Consider the following 27801-nt stretch of genomic DNA (forward strand, 5'->3'; position numbering starts at 1 on the left):
GTGTAGGGTCTGACTGCTTATCAACACGAGTGTGTGCGTGCTCGTGCATGTCTGTGTTCGCGCGCGAGCTCACTTTGAACCAAAATATATCTAGTCATTCAAACATGCTCACCCAGGAAATACAAAACTGTGAGTTCGTGTGTTTGTATGTCTGTATGCGTGACTGTATATGAATGATTGCGTGCGTGCGTGTGTTTATTCAGGTGTGCACAGTGTGAATGGAATGGACCCCAGTTGACAGCCTTCTCTTTCTCTCACACATTTCTGCTGACGTGTACATGAAGACATGAAGAGTCATCGAATTCCATTCTTTATTTGCATAACTTAAACGGAGAACAAAACCAGACATTGCAAGGAGACACGGATGATGTCAGCAAGAAAATGAACTTAAGACCTAGAGTGAGGTGCAGTGGTGAGACAAAGACACTAGTCTTCAGTCCGCACAACAATTTATTTCTTTATTTTTATTTTAACCTGCAGTGTTGACAGTCAAAAGATTACTTAAATTATTTGTTCACTACAGCAGCAAAGAAAAAGTAAAGGGAGATAATAACAGAGGTGAGCAGAAGAAATCCCATGACAATGTGATGTATTTAATTAAATTAACAGAAATTACGACAAGAAAGTACAGAATAAATCGCCACTTTCGGACTCAGATAGTAAGACAGGTATTTACAGGTGTTCAAACATTTCACATAGCTTGTTTTCACAAATTAGAACGCCGCGGAGATTATATTAATTGACATTATTATGCATCCCCACACTCACAAAGTTGCCGTTCTGTACACAGTGAACAGTAAGTGAACATATTTAAGTAAATATGATCAGCATGTCTCCCCTGGGCTCGTCCTGGTCATCCGGTGCACGTCCACCTCTGGACGAGGAACAGACGCGGGAGGGAGACAATGGCAATGAAGTTTTCAATCATAGAGACACTACAAGGACCACCACTCACACTCAACACACCCTCCCCTCCACCCATTAGTCATTTCTTTTGAGGGGGTGGGGCTGGGAGGGGCAAGGAGGTGCTTCATCCTTTCTCAGCTCAACGGTTTGCTGCTGTTTGCAGACAATATTTCATTCAAACTATCAAACAATTATTGAAAACCTCAACTGCTTATAAAAAAGGAAAGGGTGAGGTATCGGCTAAAGAAGATGATAAGAACTAATATTTCATTAACAATAGCACAGCTCTATTCGGAAAAAGTAGAAGAGTGGTCAAAATCCTTATACATGTTAATGTATCAGTAAAGTATTAGCTATTATACTTTTTTCTGGTTAAAAATTTCAACCTTTTCGCTTTTAAATATTTTAAAATAATATCAGCATATTTAAAATTATTTAAACAAATTTAATGAAATATTTTCCTATAATTTTTCAAATTAAAAAAAAACACGTATTGATGATTTGATATCTACCGAAAATTCATAATATTGTGAAACAGAGAAAAATTGTATAAACTAAAAGCTTTGAAAAAAAAACCAACAAGTGACGTTTTATCGATGAAAGTCTTGATGTTCATTTTGTTTTTAACAACTTCAAAACTGTGACAATCGTTTCGCTATCTTCACAATAGAAACTAAATAATCGTGAAAAGTTTCTTATCACCCAAAAATTTACCCCGATGAAACATTTTCACCCCTATCTAGTACTTTCCAATCTGAAAAAGAATCCCTAAGAGGATAAAGGGCAGCAATTGAAATTTAAAAAAAAAACAAATAATGAAACTAAATTAGCATAAACATACATGTAGAAACAGATCAAACAGCATTACTGATGTAACACAGCACGCAAAGAGAGGTCTAGAGAGATTGGACTTTTTTGTTTGTTTGTTTGTTTGTTTGTTTGTTTGTTTGTTTGTTTGTTTGTTTCCATGCACGCCGTACCAGATTTTTTTGCCACTGACAGACGATTAACATCCACCCACCCGGAAAAATAAACACTGGGAACTTGTGGGGTGGGCACTAAACTCTTGGCAGCAAACTGAACTGTTAAAAGCAAACTTTTGACAAGTTTTACTAGAGGTGGCTGAAAATGTTTGTTTGTTTGTTTGTTGACGAACTCAGAATAGTTTCTACTTGACTTAATGTGTATATATCAAGAAATATTTTGCGTGCAGATGACTTACATACTCTTGAAATCAGATGACCCAACACATTAAACAGTTTATTTATCGGAGTAGTTCCTCCTTCCCCATCCCTAATTCCACATCTCACTGCATGTTAGAGAGGTGTGTGGACTTGAGGATAGACGACTACGGCAGTTAGTCAATCCTAGCAATTAATTAACAAAGAAAATTTATGATATGCCTGCTTTAACTTTATAAATACTTATTAGCGGTGCTGTTTGAAACATTTCACAAAACCAGTGTCGCATTATTATTTTTTAAATCCCATTTAAGTACTTTATCTCTTTTTCGTTCTTTCTTCTACTCTTCCGTCTTTTTTCATTCATTTGTTTTCTTTCTTTCTTTCAATTTTTCACTCTCCGTACGAATGAAGGACACGTATACAAACACGGAAGCAATTCATTTTCTCTGCTCTTTCCTTCCGTTACCTACACTGGTGTTGTCTTGCCTCGGAAATGCTTTAGATGATTCTAGATAGACGAGTTCTTTTACACTCTAGCGCACAAACGCACAGAAGAACGCATGAGGATAATGGGGTGGAGTGGGGTGGAGTGGGGTGGATTGGCGAGTGACAAGGGGTACACAGGAAGGTGGCGGGGGAGGCTGAAAATCGTGCTTCTCTTTAAGAAGGTGAAAATGTCGGGGATAGGGAATACCTGAGAGTAAAACTAAGGTCTTGTTATTCTCACAATCTGCGGACACCGTTCGCTTTCAGACAAACGTTTTCAGCAAACGTCTGAGGTTTACGAAACGCGCATTTTCCACTTCGGAGCATGGCAACCTTCGCACCAAAGCACATGCTACTGGTAGTTTTGCGATTTGGGGGAAAATAGAATCATTTGTGTGCTCTTTTGGAGGTGTCCTGACGAACAAGATGAGCGAAGAACACCCAGCAGAAAGGGGTGTGTTCACGGGAGAAGAAAGGTCGAGGTTATCAAGATGCCCACCCTAACCTTGCAATGGTAAGACGCACTGTTGCCCATCGTAAATTTACACTTGACACAATCACAACATGGCTTCAGTGGATCTTTAGATAAGGCAGACTGACAACACCACGAAACAGAAAGGGGGATAAGGGATAAAGAAAACAAACAAACAAACAAACACAAAAAATACGACAGCTCTCTTCAAAAAAAAAAGTATTCATAGAACACAAACTGTCAGCTTGCTGGTGCTGTTGCCATAGCAGTCAGCCAAGAGGCTGTCATTGCTCCAGGAGTTTGTTTGTGAAATCACTGTTTGTGGATGTGCAGCGTCCGTAAAACCTGACAGACTGCAGATGGAGCGAGGACGTGCTTCACTTCACGTCGCATCACAAACTCACACGAGAATCTCCGTGTCACTTTTAAAAATTTTATTTCGGTAAATCCGATAAGGTTCGCCTGCTACAGCAGGTTCTTCTGAATCCACAGATCAGCTGTGAAAATGTCATGAAAACACAAAATAAGTTCCAAAGCCAGCCAGATACTCTCGAGATTTTTAAACATTTCCGTCACGGCGAATGTAGTAATTTTTTTTTCTCCAAACACAACTCTTTGCCGGGATGTTTCTGCCACAAGAAAAAAAAAAGAAAAGAAAAAAAAAATCGACGGGACACTCATCCGCAACTCCACTTGTATTCAAGGTGTGGAACGTGGCCTGGATTCTCTCCAGACGTGTGAAGTCCTTTCCAATCAAGAAATAAAACCTGTTCACCTGAGAGCTGCGACCTTCCTTCCCACAAGTCACAACGATTATCCACGCACTGTTGCACCTGTTATGAAGTCTCACATGATTTAGCTCACTCCACCCCACCCCTCTGTACTACTACTAATAATAATAAAAGTCCCTCTCGAAAAGAATGTCTGAAGATCCTGTCTCTACTTAAAGAAGAAGGTATTGCAGTGTGCTGCCACGTGTCCAAACAAGATTCTTCCTCGAATAATCGAAGAATTCGCTTCTCTTTCATGCGAGTCTCTTACAGTTCCTCCCACTTAGCATGAGCAAACCGTGACAGAGAACTTGGTGTCGTCATACCTTTGCTGTCAGGTAACGGCAGAACAGACATGGGAATCTCGAGGATCGAGAGAGAATCTTGCTGATGAATATGTCCTCTAAACATTTCTTTAACACTCGTCTTCAGTGACTTTTGTCTCTCCTGCGCATCTACGATCCTCGATCTGTCCAAGAAACTCAGGGTGGAGTGACGTCAGCAACTCAGGTCCTCGGGTGCCAGAGAGGTGCGCACGCACACGTCACCGTACCGGATTCTTGCTTCGCGGAGCACTGCCAGTTCTGAAGTTTGGCGCCAGAGATAAAAGAAGGGAGATGGAGGGTGGATGTCTTTCTCTATCGCCTTCGAAGTCGCCGATTCCCCCAACAACACAACAGATGGAGATGAAGTTCCGTTCGAGGTTCGGAATCATTGTGCTGTCGTGGGGAGATGGCCACATCGGGTCCAAGGAACTGGCGAGGACAAGGGTCGAGACCAGTGCACGGTTGTCTCCTCAGTTCCAAGCCATCAGCACTCGGCAGTCCCTGGTGGCGCCGTCCTGGCAGGGCTCTGCGAGCAAGCGTCATTGCGACATGGGGCTGGACAGCTCCGACGGGGTGGTGGGGAAGTCGGAGCCCACAGAGTTGGGCATGTCGTCGTGGGGTAGGTGGTGGTACCCGTGCTGCAGCATGATCTCACTGTGCTGCGGGGACCCGTTGCATCCTGGGTCCAAATGTTCGAACGTGTTCATCTACAACAAGTGCAACAGAGAAGAAGAGAATAAATGCGATGTAGTAGAGCGGTATAGAAGGACATGGCTATTAGTAATTGGAAAAAAAGACAGCGCACCTCTCTAACAAAATGCTAAAAAAACAAATCTGAGGAACATTTATTTTCGGTATATTTCACGTTCCTATCTTGTTTCTCTTTTGCCAATTTGAGACATAGTAATGTCGCATTTTACCATTGTTTTATTGAAACAATTAACAGATGTCTAAACCGAAGCAAATTAATACAAATCGAATAAAATACCAAATACATAGACCTCCGAACTTTTCAAGACCTATATAGTTTAATCAGGTAAAAGGCAGAAGACATTTATAAATAATGTCAAAGACAAGACAAACTCAAATGGGTAACGAAGTAAAAAGAAAACTTAAAAACACTCAGAAGTAAAAATAATAATGCTATTTAAAACTGTGTTCCACCATACACACTTTAAAATATCTAGTCATACGAGGAATAACAGCAGAAGCAATAAATTTACAAATCGTAAATAAATAAATTTGGTGATCGGACTTCTAAAGCTATTACTTCAGAATGGGAAACAAGTAAAGGAAACAATTTTTGTTATCGGTAAATTGGCGATTTTCATGAGACATGATCCACACACATAGGTGGGAACTAAAAGGAAAAATAAATATTCCGATACATCAGACTTGTATTTAATCTGGGAACAGGGATTTGTAAATAGAAACAAAATTGAAAACAAAAGGTCAGTATACGAGAGAAATTACGAAAGCCTAATATCGAGGACAATAAATGACTGAATGGATTTAAGGGTTCTCTTACAAACGAGTCTCGGTGGAATTAAATTCAACAAAAGTATTCGGCTGTTAACGAAATGCGACGAAAAGGCAGTAATGACATCGGAAAGCAGGGAGCTGAAGTTAGAAGTCCGATTACCATTGCGCATGCGTGTGAGAAGTTCGCCACACCAGCCGCGGTCAGCGCAACCAGTCACACCGTCAAGAAGGAAGGCCAAGCCTCGCCATCGTCCTCAAAGTCAGATGACATCAAAAGGCGAAGGAAGCAGAGATTTACTGACGAGTGTTGACTTACTGAAGGTTCAACCAAGGAAAGTGTCATCACCAAACGGCACAAACAAGAAAACACTGACGCAGGTATCCAGGAATGTGAAGGTATCAATCACACCATTCTGTCCATCATCATCTCCCCAAGGCTTTCTACACGTCGGGTTCAGTGAAGACGAAAGTTTCACTTTTCATCCCATGTTGTAGTTGGAGCACAGACCTTAAATTATAATCGTGATCCCATCCCCTGCCCTTCAAAACTCCCTAAACCCCGAAATAATAATAAAATCCAGCAATTATTTTGTTTTATTTATTTATTTTTGCTGGAAGGTGTTTACACACTTTTTGGTGTTTTTGGTTCTGGTTATGCAACCCATTGAAAGCGATTGAGACACCCAGATGAGATATTCACCAACAAGAATCCTTTTTGGTTTTGTTCGTTTTAATTTTCTTTTTTTCAAAGTTATGGACATCGAGTACAATATCTGATCATCCAAGCATAGTTTTAGCACTTACACCATCCCACCCTCATCCCCGCCCCTCTCGCGTTTCGTTGTTGCACGACAACCAGTTGTCCACAGAACAATTACTCCAGTCACGTGATGTGATCGTCTTTCACAACCACCCTCCCTCCCGCTCTCTCCCAGAATTCCCCCAGATAACCACCAAGCCGACATGACGTCGACTTCTAGCCGCCGTCTACATCTAACGCTCACACGTCATCATCCCCTGTCCTCCATGTACACCACAGCGTCGTCCTCATCTTGAGGGGGCAAGAATCTGCTCACCAGTTGCTGGAAGGGAGGATGCTGGTGGTCGAGGTCGCCCTGCATGGCGAACTCGCTGAGGGCCTTCCACGGCGTCTGGTAGCTCTGCACTTCCACTGGGTTGGCTTGCAGACCGGGTGGACCCTCGTGACGCACTGGTGATGACGCCACCATGGGAACGCCGTTCAACGGTCGTTGAAGCTGTCCGCTCTGCTAAGGGGAAAAACAAAGACAAAGAAAAAACTGCATTAAAATTTTTTGTTGTAAAACACAACTGTAACAAAACTGCAAGTCATTAAAACCGAATATTTCATTGAGTGGCCATTTCTATTTAAAACAAAGGTAAATAAAATATTTTAAAAAATGGACCTAAATATGGAGATGTTTGGTTCATGATCTTTTATCAATTACAGCCTTAAATAAATCAGTAAATATTTCTGTAACACACGCACACCCAAATTGGTTTGAGAATTGCAAACCATTTTATCCAACCAATTCTGCAGCATCAAACACCCAGTCGACAGAAGACTCTCAAACAGCTTTTCTATTTTTCAACACTTCATTATTCGCACAGACTGGGCCATCTCCAGTTTATCTGCCGACTGATTTGTTCTAACAGAACTGATACGGCAACGTTAGAACCACTTATCTCCTATCGAGTCAACACAGGCATAACCGTGGTCCCCCTCTCCCACCCGTCAGGTCCCCCTCCCCACATCAGCTCGCTAACGCCACGAGTCATAGTCAAATGTCAGATTAAACCCCAGGGAGCCCTCATGTTCTGATAGTGAGTCCGTTTCCTCCCTTCTTTCTCCCGTCAACTCCTCCCTTGCCTCCTCGTGTCTGCCTGGGTAGACAACACTTTCAACACGCTGCAACCCCGGTCCTTTATTCATTCCTGCGCTCCTTCTACAAACCCTCCGACATACCTTCTAAAGAGAGCATAGAGAAACTAAAATCTGAAAAAAATATTTATGTATTTTTTAAAAAGTATAATACGGGTGGGTACTTAAATCTCTCAGTCACACTGGACAATAAGGACAAGACGAAGAAAGGTCACGACCCCTGTGAGTTCAATGTCTGCTGGCGCTTGTGTCAATCTGCAACCGGCCCCTGCGGTTTTCAACACCAAGATGGGTTCGGTCCAGGATTCTCTAGGCTTGCAATGAATGCTGTACTGAACATCAGGCTACTTCTCTACTAATAAATGTCCAACCGACAAGATAATGTTTGGGTTTACTTTGTTCATACCAAAATAAACTAATTTGAAAATGAGGATCCAAATAGGTAACCCCCCTTTTTTTTTTTTTACTCTATCACTATTCCATACAATATTGTAGCACATTCAAGCATGCCTTATGAATAATTATATGTAAAGGTTCCTAAATCCTGACTCCATCTGCTGGTGTCACGATAATTAACACAATGAGTAGAGCACCATTATGACAGGTCTTCAGTGATTCCAGGAGCAGCCAGCCAGCCAGCCAGCATCTGCCAGTAGTCACAAGATCTCAGTATCGTGCTAACCGATTAACTGGCAATGCTAGCACCTCTATGCCTCGCATTTCAGGGTCGATTCTACCCGAGGTCGAGCAGATGGCCTGATTACGAGATCCTTCTTTATGACAGTTATCTGTCAGCGGCGCCCCTTCGGCTTCAATCTGGACCAATCAACTCGGCTTATCGCCAACCACTCTTCAAGAAGACAAAGACCATCGGAGACTAGAGCCCATGGACTACTGTTGGCAAAACACATGTTGGGCTTGTTGAAAAAACAACTATTTATTCTATTTGCTTTGTATAAAGCTTGCAATATATACATATATTGACCAATAATCAATAAATAAGCCTAAACAAAAGAGCAAATAACTTGCTGATATTTTTCGCTCGTGTTGATCCTTCATTAGACTGAGGTTTACTTGGGTGTTGAGTAGTAAAAATCGACAGACATGTGATCCTGTTTTACGGGTCAACCATCATGTGTTGTTGAATGATCTACCTAACCGAGACAAAGAGTATGAACTACATTCAAGTACCCGGATATTACCACGGTTGATAACAGTAAAATGGGTGCTGGGGAGTGATGTGAGACCTATTGAGAGCGTTTGTAAAAGAAAACTCATTTGACTTCCGGCACGAATGAGAGAAACCATGAAATAGTCCATTTTAATGAATTGGTCATTTGTTATATTGAATTCATTGTAATCTTGTGTGACTGTTGCTCGTTCTTGACAAAGGGTGTCTGACGGCAGCTAATGATTTCAATGCCAAACGTCTGTGTCGAACAGATCGACGGTGTCTCCTACACTGTCCATTCTTTACTCTTACATATAATAAACTCTCATCCATGTAGTCATCTCGTCGTCTGCTGCTTCATGTCTGCCCAAACCTCACTGCCCACCAGTCGTGCGAACAAACCACGACATGACCTGGGCTGAGAACATGGTGGCCCAGCCTTGCGATAAGGCGTCGACAATAATACATAAGGATTGACAATAATAAATACCTACAGCGCCGGGACAGCTGGGCCTGGGCAACGGGGACTCGCCAGGGTGTCATCAGGTCTGACTGGCAGCGAATGAGGATGATCATTTCCAGGACAAAGGATGCGAAATCACAGTCCAACAACGGTGTAACAGAGAACAGAGGGCCGATAATCCTGCCAGAGTGACAGCAGGGGGAAGAACCGCATCCAGACCAGATGCGCGCGCAGATCCTTATCAGGAGCGTCGCTCCATGCACGCAATTATCGCCCCTTGATGGCGGGTTCTCCGAATCTACCCGAGGGGAAGGCTGGTCGGAAGGGGCGGGCGTTCGGATCCCGGATTAGGGGTATAGGCGGGTCCGGGTGTGCCGAGAGGGACAGAGCCTTGTTTGGAGGAGAACGACCAGAAGGGGAAGCGACTGGCGCTGAGAATAGGACAGTGCACGTCGGCTTGCCTGTCTCCCTGCGTGTCCTCCGTGGAGGGCTCCCCCCTAGAGGTAGAACCATGGTGCACATGCACTGGAAATCGCGAATTTACGTGCGTTCCCTCGTCCTCGAGAAGGTGAGCGAGCGGCTCGACGCGCAGGCGGAGTAACTCGATCCGGGTCTCTGTTTCCATGCGCCCCTCTCGTGCAGATCCACGTCCCATTCTTACCCTCCGGTCCCCGTGAGAATATCGGGTGCCTCTCTAATCAAACGCTAATTTCTTTTAATGATGATTGAACTAATCCGGACCTTGCCTGGCTGTCGACGTGAGAGTTATCTACCCTTATAACATCACACCAAGCGAGACCACTACGTTTTGCATGTGCAAGCAAGAAAAACTAACAAGAGGAATAAAATAAATTAATTAAATATAAGAAGAAAGACAAACAATAGTCCAACCAGTCTTTTTTAAAGTTCTGTACTAAATCTTTGCCTTATCGTCAGTTCACTCACACACCTCCACACAAACACAAGTATTGTTACTTCTAATCTCCTCTTAAAAATTGTGATCATGAGTTACGACAAAATTATTCTATAACAGCTCCATACAACTATTTTAATGTGAATTTTATTTAATTGGGTTGCACTAACATTAGCTACAATAAAAGTATTTTTATCATTTATTGTGGTATCTGCACGCGCTCTCTATACTCCTAAATAGTCAAATCAAGCATGAAACAGGCTGATAGAGCGAGGAAAAAAAATAATCATGGATTAAAAATCGTAAATTTTGTGTGTGTGTGTTTGGGGGTATGTGTGTGTATGGAGGGGTGGTGTGATTACAGCGCATGCGCGGAGCTGGAGTATACTCGAATTGTTATTATTTGCTGAAAAACCGCTATTCCCTCATGATCGCTGTATTTATTAGCTATTAATTATTATTTTCATGCTCCGTGAAGACTTTTACTTTTTCGGTCAAACATAGAAGGAAAATAAAATAAAATAATAATAATAACCCAGCTTTAAAATCCTTTCTCAAAAAAATGTTAGTGAGAGATTACTGTGAATCTATTGGTACTATTGGTGAAATCAACTTTAATTAAAGAAGATCATAAGCAACAGGTCGCATACATCAGAGCTACCTCTCCCTGTTACAGCTCGTGCTGCGTCTGCTATCCGCAAACCACCCACCGCCTTCCACCACGCATGCGCAGTGAGGGCCTGCAGCTCTCTGTGGCGGTGCGTCCAGTTCCAATGATTATTAATTCAGTCTATTCAAGCAACCCGCTAGAGAGCGATTAAAAAAGAAGGGACAAAAATTACGGGACACGGAGAAAACGCTTTTGTCGGCAGCGTACAATGAGCAAACTGTTTTCTTATGACAGATTAATTGAGCGCTTGGTTGGAGCCATAAATGGACAAGGCTTCGGCTCTGGTGCGGCCAGCAGAACGGAGGAAATGAAAAAAATCAAACTAGAAAAACAAGGACAGGAAATGCGAAGAAAATGGAGGAATTGCGAAAAGCTTTGGGTAGTCGGCTGGACGAAGGGAAAGGAAAAATGCTGAGAGAGAAATAGGCGAAGAGGGAAGCCAGAAATGGGCATGGAGATTAGGGGAGGGTGGTGCACGGTATGGATGGAGATGGAAACCTGGTTGAAGAGACAGTAAAGCGACCTCGTCTTCGCACAGTTATTTGTATTTCACACAATCTAGCATCCAATGGTCTACTCGTCTAGGCAGGTACGAAAGAAAGACATTTGTAAATAAAAGCAGGTGGGAAAAAATCTACAGGTTAGAAATATGGAGGGGTGAGACGTGATAGACGCTTTTAAGACTCCTGAGAGAAAATTCCCACAACTACACACACACTCCTCTGCCTGTAATTTATCGTTGAGGTAAAAATGGCGCCGTTTGAAATGATCTAAAACATCGAAACACTGTCAAAAGTGTAGAGGTGGTGTGGACGGAGGCCGAATGGTGCCTCGAAACCAGAACCGAAATATCCGACTCCGTGAAGGCTAGAAGGAAGGCCTCCCGAGTGACGAGTTGAATTGAAAGGCAGCCGAGCCTTTGGGCGAACAGTTCCGGAAACTGCCGATCAAGGCCGTCCGTTGCTTTCAGCGCCAACACCTCCCCCAACTCCCCTGACCCATTCAGAAGGAGTGAGCGGTATTCAGCAGCTTCTGGCGACTGGCACCAGTCAAACGCCATTGTCTTCCTTTTGCTTTTGGTTTTGCCGAAAACCTTGAGACCAAGCTGGAGGTGGGATGTCAGTCTAGAAACGGCCGCGCGCGACACTGGGCTTCCTCGCAACAATTTGCTTTTAATTACGCCTGGAAAGGACAAAATCCAATATGGCGCGCTCCTTCATTTCCTGCTGGGACGCGCCGGCAGCCTTGGCGTGACGCCAAATCCTGCGACGGCAAAGGAAATTAAAAATCTCCCCTCCACTAATCACCGAGCAAATTTACATCAAATTAACTCGAGTTGAAAGAATCATCAACACGCTCTCGCGCGATGCTTATTGCCGTGTAATCAGCCGTGCTCCTCAATGACAACTCCGTTAGGTGTGGCGAGGGGACAACAGTGCGCACACACACGCGCGCGCACACGCAGACAGAAAAGGTGACATTGGATGAAGAGGTTGATACAGCAGAAGTGACACTTGGCAAGGAGTTTGCTAAATTTAAAGGTTTTGTCACACATGGGCGCCAACCTGTAATATTTCTCACTGTTTATTAATTTTTTCATCCGTTCTTCATATTACTTCCGTATTCGCCTCGATTCTTTCCCTTGGTTGTGTTTAAAAGACACTTGACACTTGATATCCTTAAGTTCTTTGACTTTGTTATCATAAGTTGAGGGAAATTGAAGCATAATATCAACAAAACAAATCTGAATTTAAAAACCAAGAAAGCAGAATTAACATGGTTAAAAACTGTTGCTAAAAAACAAATATAAATAAAGGTTTGACTATTTTTTGATAACTTTTTTCTATAAACTTAATGTAAAACTCGGTCAAATATTTGTCCATATGTGTCCTGTTAAGACGGCCGTTTAGAGCTGGGTTCGACTGGTGAAAGTGCCGCGAGTGAGAGAAAGAAAAAGAGATGGCGAGGGAGAAATAAGAGCGAACAAGCGCGAGACTGTCTACGCATGCGCGATGGGCACTGCGTGTGCGACTGAGCAAGAAATGTTTGGGTAAGTGCGTGCAAAGTGAGCGACACAAATAATTCGTTTTGGGTGCAAGCTTTTTCCTTTGGCGTCACCTCGAGATTTCTCAGCGCGATCACGCACAAGTCTCGTGCATTCGTGAACGAGGGCGAGAGGAAGACGTGGGCTAGTTATGCAGATCAGTCACAGAGCTCGCCAGTCCGGAATTAACACGCAGTATGGTGGAGACCTTAGAAATCAAATCTTAAACCCAAGAAAATGATGAAAGCATGAGATGTGTGTATAGGAGGGATGTTGGGGAGAGGAAGAAGTTTTACATTAAGGGTGGGATAGGGGTAATGGTGTTTAGCCAGCAACTAAGGCTTTATCAGCCCTATAAACAGGTCTCATGTGCAGAGAAAGAAGAACGTGCCCGAGACGAGATCTGAACCCAGAACAGCCAATCTTCACTGTATTGATGACATGGCGCCGTCAGACCGCCAAGAAGTGAAGAATGTGTGAAAATTAGTTACAGTTAGACCTAAAAACTTCGAGAAAATCCTTGTAACTAATCTTCATCTTCCACGAAGGATACTTCTAAACTGAATACACATCATTGAATATGTGGCTGTTTGGAAAATGTTAACACATCAAATACATAAAATTGTAAACAGATTTCACATTAATCTCCCCTTTTAAAAGATTCAACCAAAGTGTGTGAGTCGTGCTGGCACACCAGCAGGAAAAGATTTTCTATCTCTCTCACTCACTCTTCCCCTTCCCATCCATCAAAGACAGTCCTGTCATTGTTTCTGTCGCCCGTAAGATCACTTTCCTTGTCCCCTGTCTTCTCTCTCTCTCCCCCTCTTTCTTGAAATCCACCTTCTGAAAAGAGTCCTCCTAATGTACTGCATTCGAATTGAAGAACCAAAAGTCATCCAAACAAAGAAGAAAAAAGCCCGTCTTATCAATAACACAGTTTTAGAAGAGTCTGGACGTTCAGCACAATAATTAGAAGACAGCACGGGCCGAGAGGTCTCTTCCGTTCGGCCCCTCGACGCGAATGCGCCGGAACGCACCCCACAATCTGGAGCGAGCGAACACCAGAATTGAGGAAAATGAGCGAAGGAGGACAGCATAATTTTCCTACACAATGGACCAGCTTTTGGGCCGCCGAACCGGATGCTAGGCCAGGGAACACAGACAAGCAATCTTACCAAATGCCCACGGTTCGTTTCCTGAGGTTTTAGGGTTTGCACCTTGTACTCGTCTGTCTTTTCTGCTGTAGTTCCCACCTCTGCAAACTGTAAGCTCTTACCAGCTCCTGAGGCTTGTGGCCACCGACCCTTACCCCTTTCTCCCCACTCACCCACTCACCACCCATCCAGCCAGTATGGTGTAGATATGTCCCTCCTCTTGGTCCAGAATATTGTAATCTGTCCGCTTTCCTTTCTCTGCTTTATTCTATCTTGTTGCTAACTCTTCTCCACACTGCATTCAACAGCAAACCATCATAAGATCTCACGGGTGGAAAATTTTCTGTCTCTTTCTCGCTATTATTTTTTTAAACCATTACCAGTCCTCCTGACAATATTTTAAAATCGCTACACCAGTAAATATTTTGCTTTCATCTCAGATAAACAAGTCCTCACTCACAAGCACGCAGATACCCGTATATATGTATATGAAGATGTATTTATACCACATACATAATTTTAAATGTATGCCAGTACAAATAGTACACGTGTAAATATTGAATAGGGAGTCAGATGTGTGCTGTGTACGAGAGAGAGAGAGTGTGTGAGCGTATTACTGAAATTATTTTTCTAAACTTTCTTCGCATGCACTAGTTTCACACTGAAGGAAACAAAAACTGAATGACAGAAAAACTTAAACTCTCTTTCATAACCAAGACATTTTGTCACTCTATCTTACCATCGTCTTGAGAATGAGAAGAGGAAAAGAATGAGAATCTACATTTTTATCCTCATCCGTTTCCAATAATATTTGTTTTTAAATTATTGCGCGAAGGGATGGGAGGTGGTCATTTTCTCCTTCCTAATTTTTTTTTCTTTTTTGCTCTTCATCCACCTTCTCTTCCTCATCGTCCATCCTGCTGAACTGACCTCTCCTCTTGCTCGTGGCAGGGAATTGTGCCGCTGATTGGGTCTAATTGTTTGCCGGTGACACGCGCTTCCTGCCAAACTTCGGCTTCCCGCCATTTTGCGTGCGAAGTGAGGGGACTCCCCCTCCCAGTGCGGTGTCTCATAAACACGATTTTGGAGCCCAAGAAAATTGTTCTGCTAGGCCTTTTGCGTGTGTCGTCAGAAAATTTGAGTTGATTACAGGCTATCTTGGCTTGGCGTCGGCCACCAAACTTAATATCACGCCTTCAAGCGGTCTGGTGGTTTTGCTCGCCGATCCATCAATCATTTGGAGGAAAAAAACATTCCCACCCTCGGGGACTGTACTTCTCAAATTTCAGGAGAGAACAGCTCGGAAAATTTGTGTCTAGAAGGCGAATAAATTAAAAAAAAAGATTTTGTGGACGGTTAACTTTTTTTTCTTTAATTCGGAGGTAATAAAATGGTTTCTGAAATGAAAAAAAAATCTTTTAAATTTTATTTTACGAATACGGTTATTTTTGTAAGCTTTGGTGCATTATTTTGCGTTAACGGATTTTACGACCGACTCAAAGACAAATAAAATTATATTTTTGCTTCTGATGTTTGATATCTGTGCATTTTTTTCCCCTAGAGTGAATTCATTTTTATAAGACTACAATAAGTCATTGTGACACTCGACAAGTGCACGCGCCGCGTGTGAAAAGCGTTTCATCTTAACTAATCAACGGTTGGAGGGGACATTCTATGTTTAGGAAGTGATCTCTCTTTCCCACAACAACAACCTCTCATCCAGCGGCTTCCTTTGAAAGTACACGAAGACTACATAATTGTTGAGCTTGATTGCCGATCATCTGTCTCTGTCTAGGTTAGTGTAAACCGGGTAAATCGAACTGCTGGGTGGTTGTCGATATCATAGTACTAACAAAAGATGTAGATCATAAAAAATACAAAAATAGAAATAAACAAATGTTTATTTTGTAAGAGAGGCAGAGGGAGGGACGATGCGGTGTATATAGGATGCTGCAGTTACAGACATTCTTCCCCCAGTCATCTGCCATGAGTAACCCTTATCACCGTACTCACGGTTATACTCGTCCTCCGCATTATTTTCAATTACACGTTTATTTAATCTTCATTTCGAGCTGTTCTCAAAAGCATCAATTTCTCATTCCGGTCCACCTGTCAAAGTCTGGACGCGGCGCAGATTTTGAGGTTTCGCATTCTCTCCTTTCATTTGCGTACACCCTCCACCCTTACCCCGAAAACACAAATTTAATCTGAGAACAAGAAGGAGACTAAAGGAACTAACAGTTCCCTTCCCGGCCCTGGCCCATTTATTTTCATTCGTAATCTCTCAGCCAGAGGCACCAGCACAGCATGGCACGGCAGACTATCGTTCACCCGCAGCGGTATCGGGGATCCCATCTTCCTTTCTTATCTGTTTCGTCTTTTCCTCCCCTACCTCCCCAACCAGCCCGTATCCTCCCTCAGCATCAAATCCATCATATCTATATGCCGCTTGTAAAGCAGGAACATAAGCATTTCTGCTCGATTTCTTTTACTCGTTAACTGCACTTTTTCTCATTGTCCGGTGCTGACTAGTGTGCAGTTGTAAACCGAGTGAAACCTTTCTCAAACTCCTCGCATCCTCTTTGATATATCAGTGACATGAACTCAAAAGCATAAAGATCAAAGATCGTGTATGTTCATAGACAGAAAATAAGCCATGAAACCGGCCCGTATCTTCCCCTAGCATCATATCAATCATATTTATATGCCGCTTATTTTTAAGGAGGAACAGAAGTGTTTCCGTCTGTTTTCTTTCACTTGTGAGCAATTTTTTGCAAGCCAAGGTGTCTGGGGAACGCCAATACTTTTTTTTCTAAAAATTGCTAGCATGTTCTGTATTCTTTGCCGATTCTTTGTTTATTTGTTTTTGTTTTTATTGTTTTCTTATCGTTCAATTATGTCGCAGTTTTCTCCCTCTGATCAATGATCAAAAGATTATTTATCACTGTGCAGGAAAAAAGCTTTGTCTTCGCCACCCGGCATCCGCTTAACTTTCTGTGGAGCTTGAAATCCACGCCTACTTCCCATCGTAGGTGGTGTTAAGACAACAAGAGCCATCTTAAATCTCGACACAGCAACAGAATCATCAAATAGTCATCACAACTGCGGTCACGTGACATTATCTAAAAGTTAGAGTGTAAAGCCTTTTTTTGATTTTAGCTACTTTTGTGACACATGACGTTTTCTCTTTTCTGTATCAATAATTTTATTTAGCTACTTTGTTAGAAAATGTGCCGTCAAATAAAATTTTATAAATCGTTTTAATAATTTTAAATGGTTTGATAACTCTTAGAAATGTAAATCTCCTTAAATTTGGACATACATTAGACCATTATCTGTATCCCAGGTCATATTGTGATCGGCATTATCGTTACAATTTCTTACACCAGTCACAAATGCTATAAATAAAATTACATCGATTGATCGCTGTCCTTAACATCGCTCTCCCCAGTTGACGATAGAACAGTTGTAGTTGTCGCACAGTCCACCAACTGACCCCATACACCTCTCTCCCTGTGACCCCAGAGAATAACCTGACGACGGACTCAAGCCTACGGTCAGCGACAACTGGACAAGACATTTATTTTTCAGGTAGCCGGACAGCTAACACGGAAAGAATATATTAAGAAACATGCGAAGTTGCCCCAGGTTCCCCGCAATTAATTAACGAAATAAATTGTAAATATTTTCTGGGTGCAAATCCCACGCATCTATAAGCTGACATGGGTATGAACAAAAATTTGTCGACTGAATGCGATAATTTGTACATTTTCATCGACAGGGTACAATAACAATTTAGGATTTTTATCTACCGCACAGTGACAAATGAAAAACTTCATAAAAACATAACAGGAAGTGTTAAACATATTTCAACCAATAACATCGCGTCTTCTTAAAAAATAAATTACAAAACAAATTATTTGGAGAAGAAGTCGATACAGACCATCACACTCACCTTCTCCTGCTGCTGCTGCAACTGCTTCATCAGCATGGACCGCTTCTTGTCCTTGCAGCGCTTGTTCTGGAACCACACCCGGATGACCCGCGGCGACAGGCCCGTCATCTCCGTCAGCTGCTCCTTCATCAGCGCGTCAGGCCGCGGGTTGGCGTTGTAGCAGGTGCGCAAGGTGTGCAACTGCTTCTCGTTCAACACGGTCCGCACTCGGGTGGTCTTGTGGTCACCCGACTTGTGTAAGGGCCGGGACTTGCCGCCGCCCGCTTCTCGACCTAACAGCATGAAAGGTTTGTTAGTATAAGATTTTTTTTTTTTAAATAGTAACTTATCTAAAATACTACTTTTGAAATTATTTTAGGTGTTATAATACAGAGAAAATGATTTAAAATACAAATTTTGTGTTTTTAAGGAACTGATCATAAAATTCAACAGAAAGCGTTTTTCTATTGGTCTTGCTTTTGAAAAATTTCATCCTTTTTAAACTTAAAAGTAATTGATATGAAAAACAAATCCCTATGATTTGTTTTCTCAAAGGAACTCATTACTGAACATTTCAACAAGCATTACAACGAAAGAAAATTTTTGAATGATCTACACAACATATGACTAACATGAAGTTAAGAATTATTTCTTGGCGACCCAAAATGACTATAAATAATTTATAAAGTGTGACAGAATTGAAGAAAATTATCTAAGTCAAATTACATGCAATTACCCTATCCATAATACAACTTCGTGGACGGTGTATTTACAATAGGAAGTGCAGCAGTTTATGCGAGGAGAGGTTTATTGTCGCGATCAAACTGTGGTTGTCAAGGTAACATTTATTTTCCGCATTTCCCTGAGGTTGAGGAGCTGTTCTGTCTGTGGTCTAGCAAATGGGAGTACAGACCTATCTGCTTATCTACTAGTTAGGTTCTTCAGAACCCAGAATGGCAGCCAGCAGACTGGAAAGCTACAGGGTGTCAGTCACAGACGGCAGAAGACTCGATCACTTAGGAAACACTTTCCGCTGAGACGGCGAGCACGGTGCCAAAAAAGCAGAATCTCTCCGCATTGTGCCACCAGAGGTCTCAGAGGTACAGGGAAGATCTCGGCCTGACGTCACTGAGGGGAAAATCTCGGCCAACTCTCGGCAGACTTTTGAGTGAGGAGAGACGGGGAAGGGTTCAATCACCTCTGAGCTGAGTGGGCCATGGGATCGATAACAGATCAGCACTTAGTCCAGAGTGGACCCGCTGGTGCGCCAAGACTCGAAATTTTACCTAGATCATTATCGTTTGGGTTTGCACTGCTCTTCAATTTATGTTTTCAAGTTGCTTTCGGTAAAACAATCAAAACACTCTTCACCCTTCCATTCTTCCTCCGTCCGCCCGTGTGTGTGTGTATGTGTTTCTTACTAACGCTGAGCAAAAGGATGCAAAGGAACTCAGAAATCGTCAAAACCGATCTAAAGATATTTTTTTTTCTTTTGGCCACTGAGGGTTGAATGAGGACTAGAGGACAGATGACAAGATGAAATGTCATGTCAGTACCTTCCTCAGTCTCACGCACGGTCCCCACATTTGTCCATCCCTCCCCCATCCCCACAAACAACATGGCCTCTCTCCCTCCCTCCCTCCTCTCTCTCCGCCGTAATCCACACAACCTTCGCTATACAAACTCATAAACAAAACAAAAACAAATCGCGAACCGCTCGACCGCTCGGCACCTGGTCAGTGCGCAGGGGTCAAGCCAAGTAGGTCCCAGCCTCTGCAGCCGCAACACTGCGGCGTTCATCACGCGACTTCTCCGACTCGTGACATCCTTCACTCTTTGCAGCCCGAGCGGCGACGCAGACCGAGAAGTTCGCCGAAAGCGTCACGACTTCGTCACGCGTGCCAGGTTGCCGCAGGGAGGGGGAGAGGTTTGGGGTGGATGGGTGGCTGCACGCGTGACGTGGTCGAGGCCGAAGTCATCAACCAGGCGGCGGCGGGTGGGAGCCTCAGGAACAACGGCGCCATCTGTCCGTGTCGTGTCACGAGCCGCCATCAGAATCTGACCAATGAGGCAGCAACAATCGACGGCAGACTTCTTTCTTTTTGTGTGTGAAAACCTGCTTATGACACTAGTTGCCAGCGAACACACTCACACACACAGAGGATTTATGAGCGAGAACAGAGGTTACTACGGACATTCTAATCACGTCATCCCTACGTCAGGTTCGGTTCCCCAGATGACGTCATCGACATGCTGGAACGTGTTGTGAACGACCGTTAATGTCGATGGCCTCTACACTTTCTGTCGCGAGCGTTCGACGAGTGCTTAAACAGCTTATTTCCATCAGTTCCGGGTAGATGGATTGTTCAAAAGAGAATAAATAAACTTTCAAAGTGACATTAATTTCGAATCACAATGCACACGTCACACTGACTACATTTTACTGATAAACTATCCTTGTAAAGGAATAATATTCACCCAAACACAAATGCTGAAAGAAAGAAAGATGTGTATGGAGTGAAGAAGTGACTGAGAAGGTCAGACCTCACCAGTCGTCATTCATCTGGAAAGAAGTTACTAATCAGTGCCAATACGATAACATTCAAGGTCTGGCTGGCAAAGGGCTTGCGTCTCCCCGGCTGGTCCTGCTTACGCCGGCATAAAAAGTGATATTGCTTGCACGATTAAGCCTCAACACGTACGCCCCACTAAAGTTGTAACGAGGACCAGGCGGCCTCCTCCGAGCGGGAGGGATCTCCAGCCAGCACCGGCGCGAACTATAACGTCGGCGAGCAGACAGACCTCCGTGAGTCGATTACGCGCTGCACGTGCAAACCGTCAGCGAGGTCCGCAAAACCCTTTTGGCCAGTAAATGGTTGCAGACGTCACAGCGTGTGTGCCTGCGCGTCACCATCTGACGTGTTGAAGTGGAGAAGGAGGTGAAAGGGAAGAGGGTAGACTACCGGTGGTGTTTGCACATGCATGCACACACACATGCACGCTGACTGTTTGCACAATAAAAGGCCGGTCTGTCTATCCGTTGTTGCCAGACCTGCTGGTGATGACGGACAGAGAAAGGGAGGTAAGAGGAAGGGGGAGTGTAGGAGATGGGCTTCTGCATGCTGATGGATAGTCGTTTGGCTTTTAGCATTTGCAGGTGAAATGTCAGTCTGCGTCGTCTACCCTCTCGCCGCCGCTTACGTCTGCCCGCCACTAAATCACTCAGTGTCCCCAGAGGACCACGGCCTGCCCAGCCCGACTGGGTATGGATGGCCTCTGTCAACACACTCGTCTGTACACCATGATACGGCCTTGTACCAAGTCATGTTGCGCTGATGCATTTGTCACTGGACTTACACATTTTCATGTTTCTACATCTACTACACACGCGCTTTATCATTTTTTATCTTAATTTCTTTGACCGCAGTCGCTATCACATGCGTATGTTGGCATGTGTTGAAACACTGTACTGTATACTAGGAAAATATGGTCCAATATTTTAAGGTAAAAATGAATATAGCCAGGTAAGTTAAGAGTGGAAAAAAATATATATGTGTGCACACAAAGCCACGATCATTCTATTGAAAAAAAAAAAAAAAACTGGAGGAGAAAGAACCTCAACCTCTATTATTTCCAGCAGTGTTCTTCAATCTTCTGTCTGGAAAGAAGGTGCCGGCCTATCGCTTGGCAAATGGAGGGAAGACGACAGAGAGAAAGATGGACGCCTGCGGTGCTGTCTTCATCATGCCATAACAAAAAACAAAAACAAAAACAAACAAAAAAACAAACAAAAAAGAAAAAAAACAAGAAAGAAAAGTTCGAAGAACTCTTGATCGCAGGAGGTGGGAACAGTCCTAGCGCTCTCTAAGAGCTCAGGTCTTGCCTGTCGAGCAGACCTTGTCGCAAGGTGTGGTAACTCTCACAATCCGCTTTTAACTGTCTCTCACCCGAACATGTCCTTGTTCTAGTTTTGTTGCCTCCTTCCATCATCTCTTTCGAATCGCACGCACTCACGGACACACACACATACAAGTACCTATTACAGCTTCTACCTTTTTCCCAAGCACTAAGACCCCGGAAGCACTTACAAAGAAACTTAACTCCAAGCGTTTCCGGCAAACACTTCCGTAAAAGAAAGTAGTCGACAAGAAAGACGAGAGCAGAAGCTGCCGGAGGGGACTCGACTATGAAGATCGTCATGATGGGCGATACTTTTAAGTGTCGTGTGCAGAGGTGTCATCGTTAGGTGTCGTGTGCAACAGAGGTTTGATATTTTGATGTCGTCGGTAGCCGGAGTGTGGGAGAGAAGGATAAGTGGAAGGGGGCGGTGATATACGTTGATTCCCTCCCTCATCAATTAACGACAAGATAACAATCATCCTTTGTGAAATTTGTGCTCAAACTGTGGGTATGATATAATTTGACAAGGGCGAAGATAACACCGTTGACAACGTCGATGTAAATAATAAAAGACGGCTGCCTACGTCACATTTTATAATTTACTTTTCCTGGCATCTGTCATTTGGAGAAAAAAAAGATGGCTGACATGGAGGACTTTAAGCAGGTGTTTGTCAGTTCAGCAGCATCAGCAGCAAAAGTTGTATCAGAAATCGTGGAAAGTTAGGACAAACACCAAAGCGCTGGAGCCACATGAGCACCTCTTTCTGTCTGCTTCTTCCCACATCTCGCGCGAATACGTATTGCAGCTCACGTGACCCTATCGTCCATTTCATCATCCGGGCTACTGGCATGGTGCGCACGGCACTTGTTTTTCCGCCGCACACCGCTGTATCGAATGTGGCATTTGCTGTTCCTCCCGGGACGAGGCCTGCACTCCGTGCTGCGTCCCCTCGGAGGCCGGCACTACGCCTGTTGTGTTTTCTTGGTCTGGACTCGTGTTTGTTGCTGCCATTCCTGCGCTCCTCTATCGCTACATTAATCTGTTTGGTCGGTAACTCGCAAGGGGGGCTACCCCGGGCTTGTGTTTCCGCCTCTTTGAGTCGCGTGTCCTCATCATTGTATGCCGCTGGCTAATGACAAAATACTGCCGCGGGCGAGTCTTTCGGGCCACCATTTTGACGAATGCAACACGGGAAATAAAAGAGTAAATAAAGGACGGAGAAAAAAAGACAAAAAAAAAAGTGTTGCCATGTTTATTCGTTTTTCCGACCACTCATCCAGCACGCACATGCGTGCACACAGGTAATATATCAATCTCTTCATCTCTTGAATATGTGTGAGAGAGAGAGAGAAGAGAGATATTTTCATATCTTCTTTTCCATTCCACTGCCCCAACCTTCACTGGGTCTTGGGTGCCAGTTCTTACCATTATTTAATAGAAAACACACACACCGGCCTGTCTTCATCGGGTGTGCCTGTGGGCACAATGTAGCGACAAACGAGTGCAAGCCTGGAGGTAGACAGCAACTACAACAATCCTCCACACTGGGGCTCGTGCTGACAATACAGCAGGCACGTGCGCTGCATGCTCACCCTGGGCACGCGCCAGGCGGATGAAGTAATAAGAAACCGACGAAACACGCGCAAGTGCAGGAAGAGAGAGAGCAAGATAGGAAAGACCAGGGTGGGTGGGTATGGGTGGGGGGAGTAGGGGGAGATCACAAAGGCAAAGAATAGCAAAGCAAATTCGAATATACCTTGTTCGTGACATCTTTTCATCACTACACATACCTTTTCTGTACTGTCCCAGCAGCTCATTAATATGTGTAAAAGGTTTTTATTGAATAAAATGTCATCGTTTAATATTAAGAAACATCGAGTACAATACATCTTAGCAAGCCCTCGAACATACCAGATGCTTGGCTAGGACTGGGAAACCTTTCAGGATGCCAGAAAATGGAGGAGGGGAGAGAGAGAGAGAGTGGATTAGACGATTATTGACGACGATTCTAATTTAACCTTATCCATCTACTCTCTGTCGTCAACTTGACCTCTCAGCTTAAGTGCAGCCAACTCTTGCCCTTCCATTCACCATCACCCAGAAATAAAGAAGGCGCTTAGGTCCCTCCGGCTGTTCAATAGCTCGGCGTTACTCTAACGGCACGCCCTGCCATTATCACGCCGCTCGCCGCCGCCACCATCACCATCACCACCACCACTACCACCACCACCACCACCGCCGTCTCTTGCTGTATTTGCTTGCTCCACTCATCAGTTTCCGCGATGTAATTGGTTGTTAGAACTTTTTCTTTTGGCACCTTCCCTACAAGCATCATTGTCTTGTTTGCACGGTGCACGACACCGAACGACCTTACGACCCTCGCCAGCAACTTGTCTGCTGGCTGCTGACGTTGTTGTCTGTGTACAGGTGCAAATCGGCAAAGTTACGAGCGAAGAACGGAGGAGATGAGCATCGTAGGTATCTGACAGGAAGTTGGACAGTCTAAATGATGATGATGATGATGATGATGATGATGATGATGATGAAGAGGGGGATCGAGAAAAAATGCTAATTGTGACATCACTAAAAAGAGACAAGTCAGTGTGTGTGCGTGCGTGCGTGCGTGCGTGCAGTAACTGTGACAGGGTGGAGAAAAGGAATAGAACGAATATTGCGATGATGAACGACCATTGGGGCGTGACGGCCCGACTCCTGGCTAACTGGGGGGACCAGAGAGAGGGTGGACGTGTGTGCGGACGCCAGTGCTGCAAGCAGCCGCACGCTGCACGTGCCGCACGGCGCGGCAAGTTGACGCAGCGTTCAGCCACACCTGCCTGGCTGCAGCCGCCGTGGGGCGACAGAGAGCGCTCTGCACACTTGCTGCTTCGTTTCGTTTGCTCTGAACAACGGATGCCCTCCCTCCCCTCGCCACCCCTGTCCCCTGCCAACCTCCCTACCCTCCCGCTGACTCGCGCACGGCACGATTTTATTTCGCACCTGTTTATACCAAACGTTACACAGAATATTCAGTGGAATATTTACACAATAAATAAACCAAACACATCCAGCCTAGAAAGAAAATATTTCTTCGCATTAAAAATACAAAATTTTTGTGTTGCTCTCATTTATTCAAGTAAATACCGATTTATATCGTAACATCATCATTGAATATTGAAATTCTGGTAGTACCTATCATTTTTAAAGACTATTTCTGAAATTATGTGATGAGTTGAAATGTGAAATTAGAAATGTGAACACAGGGTTTCTGTATTTACGTCTCATTGTAAACAATTTGTACATTTATGGGTGATTAATTTAATTTGCATTAATTACTGCATAATTAATATGTTCCAAGAAAAATATCTTATCTGAGTTTTATAAACGACTCAGTCGTATTCTAAGGACTATCAGGTATTTATTTTCAATTAAGACAAAAAAAAAAACAGGAAATCAGATGATTAGAATGCGTTAAAAGGCAGTTCACAGTAAAGATGTCAACAGGTAAACAATTAATATAAGGATTTCTACTTGTATTACACACATCTCGAAATCTTACCAGCTTGTAATTCAATGAAAGGACAAACGTTTGATCATTACGCCGCCATTCTTATTTCAACAAATATTTATACAAATAACGGTCATTTAAAATACACTGTCGAAGACCCAAAACTGTAATGAAATGCCATGTACCCGGATTTTAAACCTCTCACGCACCCCACCCTGTACTGCGCGTGCTCTCTCTTTCTTTCTCTCTCTCTTCCTACTTTCCGGTGCCAGACTTCGTCTCCAAGACATGATGCCAGTCGCGATTGTAGGGATACGATAACCGCCAACTGCTGACAAGCGGCGATCAGCAAAGCAACAAAAACAAAACATCGGTCTCGTGTGCCCCACGAGCGTAAACAGAGACGAACAAATTGGGAGAGCGGAAATAAACAGCGGCAAACACTCGGGGCCTCGGTGTAACACAGGACCGGTGCTCGCACCTTCAACTGGACGCCGCCTGCGGTCTGACCGACAGCAACAGCAGCAGCAACTGATGCTCACGAGGGAGGGAGAGGCACGTCACCAGTACACGTGCGCGCGTGAACAAACGCATTGAAAGAGGATAAAAACAGAAAGTGGTGTGTGTTTGGGGCGGGGGTGCGACATCATCATCATCATCATCATCATCACAACACCTCATCTCACCACCTCCAGCAGCAACTGTCATCAACACACACAGACACTACTACCCACCCAGTAGCCAGGCGCGAGATACAAGTCACTAACCCCTCGGCACTGCCTCACCTTTTCTCTGGAGACACCTGCTCACCTTTAGCCTAACACAGAGCTGGAGTCATTAGGTGCAAAATGAAACTTAATTTTTTCTTTCAATAAACCTGAACGTTCCTGAATTCACACCTCCTCCTGGGTGATGGGGGGAGCGGCGGGTGACAGAACTTGTTCACAGCAAAGCTGACAAACACGATGACTGACAAAGATATGCGGTGAGGGGAAGGGAAAGAAGATTGAGGGACAAGAAACGACAGACGGGAGGACAGATGAAAGAAGGGTCGCTTTGCGTCACTAGATGTAAACGAAGCAGGCAACGAAGCAGCCGAGCGAAGCAGGAGCGGGTGCCGCATGACTAGTTGCCCAGAATCTAGAATAGCTATAGATATAACCAAATTTCTTTTATCTCTTTTATTTTTCTTCAGCGATCGACGCTTTGATGATGACCGTTCCGTCACGCTGTGATGGAGGCGCAGTGCTGGGCCTTGGCAAGGGGAGGTAAGCCTGCTGCGCGTTCACAGTGGTAACGATAATATACTTTATATTATCCTTCAGTGTACTCCCTCGACAGTCTCTCGACTTCACTCATGACTCCGACTCTTGAACTTTCACAAGACGACGACGAGCCCTTGAATCAAGCTCATAGTATTTTCCTCGCTCACCCTCGCGCACAAGCACAGACATGATCACATGTGAGCGAAAAAAAAAAAAAAAAACAAAAAAAAAAGAAAAAAGGAAAGAAAAACCAAGCGAGCTCAAAGAAATAATTGGACTTCGGATGGAAGCTGACGATTAAGCTTATTACAAAATAAATTTGTTCAGACTTCTCGATTTGGTAAAATGGAGGCAGCTGATTAGGAGTGGGAAACCTTCTGCTGAATGAGTCTCTCTTTCTCTGTCTTTCTCTGTCTATCGTCTCTATTTCTCTTTCTGCCTGCTGTGACTGGGTAGGATTTCGTGTCTTACGCAACGCGCACCCCGCACACGGCAAGCTCTCGTTTATTTTCTTGCCATCCACCCAGATTCGATAAACTGCCACGTGACATCTGGCCAAACATGCGCAGCTTGTATTCTCGCGCTGTTCTCTCTCATTCTCATTTATTCTCGCGATCCTGTCACGTGACCGAACTCGATGGCAACCATTGGTCAGTTGCCTTGCAGCTCATCGACGGCAAGACACTCACACATTCAAAATTCAGCCAAGTAATTGGGCATAAAACTGTCAGACCGTCCAGTATGCTTCATCTTTTTCCACCTTCCCACCTGCCCCAACAACCATCTGGACGAGAAATGCTGGAGAAAAACAAAACAAAAAACTATTCTTACCTGCTCCTGTTCCTCGCTTCCCTTCGCTCTCTTTGCCATCTTTACTTCCACTGATGGTGTTGTTATTGTTTACACTACTGTTGTTGTTGTTATTGTTCACAATGTTGCTGTTATTGTTGTTGCCGTAGTGGGCGCCCCCGCCACTGCAGGCGCTGCCGGGACTGCCCAGGTCATGGCACGAGGGGGGCGTGTCCCGCTCCAGACTTTCATTGTCTCGTTTGCAGTACAAGAGGTTCTCGTCTCTCAGCGCGAACTCGTCCCCGGGCTTGAGTTCGCTCTGGCACACGACACACCGGAAGCACTCCTGGTGGAAGATCTTGTTACGCACGCGCATCACCACGTCGTTCTTGCCGACGGCCTGGAAGCACTGCGGGCACTTGATGCCGAACAACCTGCAAACACGCAGACAGGAAGTGAGTGTCAT

The 27801-nt window shown here is 44.1% G+C and overlaps 1 protein-coding gene across 1 annotated transcript; it reads right to left on the reverse strand.

Annotated features, from left to right (window-relative positions):
- Positions 1-297: 297 nt before the first annotated feature.
- On the reverse strand, positions 298-27801 carry LOC112554355 (insulin gene enhancer protein isl-1-like). The gene is made up of 4 exons (XM_025222100.1): positions 27378-27801; positions 17885-18168; positions 6703-6894; positions 298-4851 (listed from the first exon to the last, which is right to left on the reverse strand). Exons 1-4 carry the CDS (start codon positions 27799-27801, stop codon positions 4684-4686), a joined length of 1068 nt encoding a protein of 355 aa, XP_025077885.1. The 3' UTR covers positions 298-4683.

This window comes from Pomacea canaliculata, linkage group LG13 (assembly GCF_003073045.1).
Source record: "Pomacea canaliculata isolate SZHN2017 linkage group LG13, ASM307304v1, whole genome shotgun sequence".
In the NCBI taxonomy this organism is placed as follows: Eukaryota; Metazoa; Mollusca; class Gastropoda; order Architaenioglossa; family Ampullariidae; genus Pomacea; species Pomacea canaliculata.

Coding starts and splice junctions, on each gene's coding strand:
- LOC112554355 (XM_025222100.1), bottom strand. CDS start 27,801: ATGACACTCACTTCCTGTCTGCGTGTTTGCAGGTTGTTCGGCATCAAG. Junction 6,895..17,884: donor AGGAGAAGGTGAGTGTGATG/GTCTGTATCGAC, acceptor TTTTCCCCTTAG/CAGAGCGGACAGCTTCAACG. Junction 4,852..6,702: donor ATCCTCCCTTCCAGCAACTG/GTGAGCAGATTC, acceptor CACTTGTTGTAG/ATGAACACGTTCGAACATTT.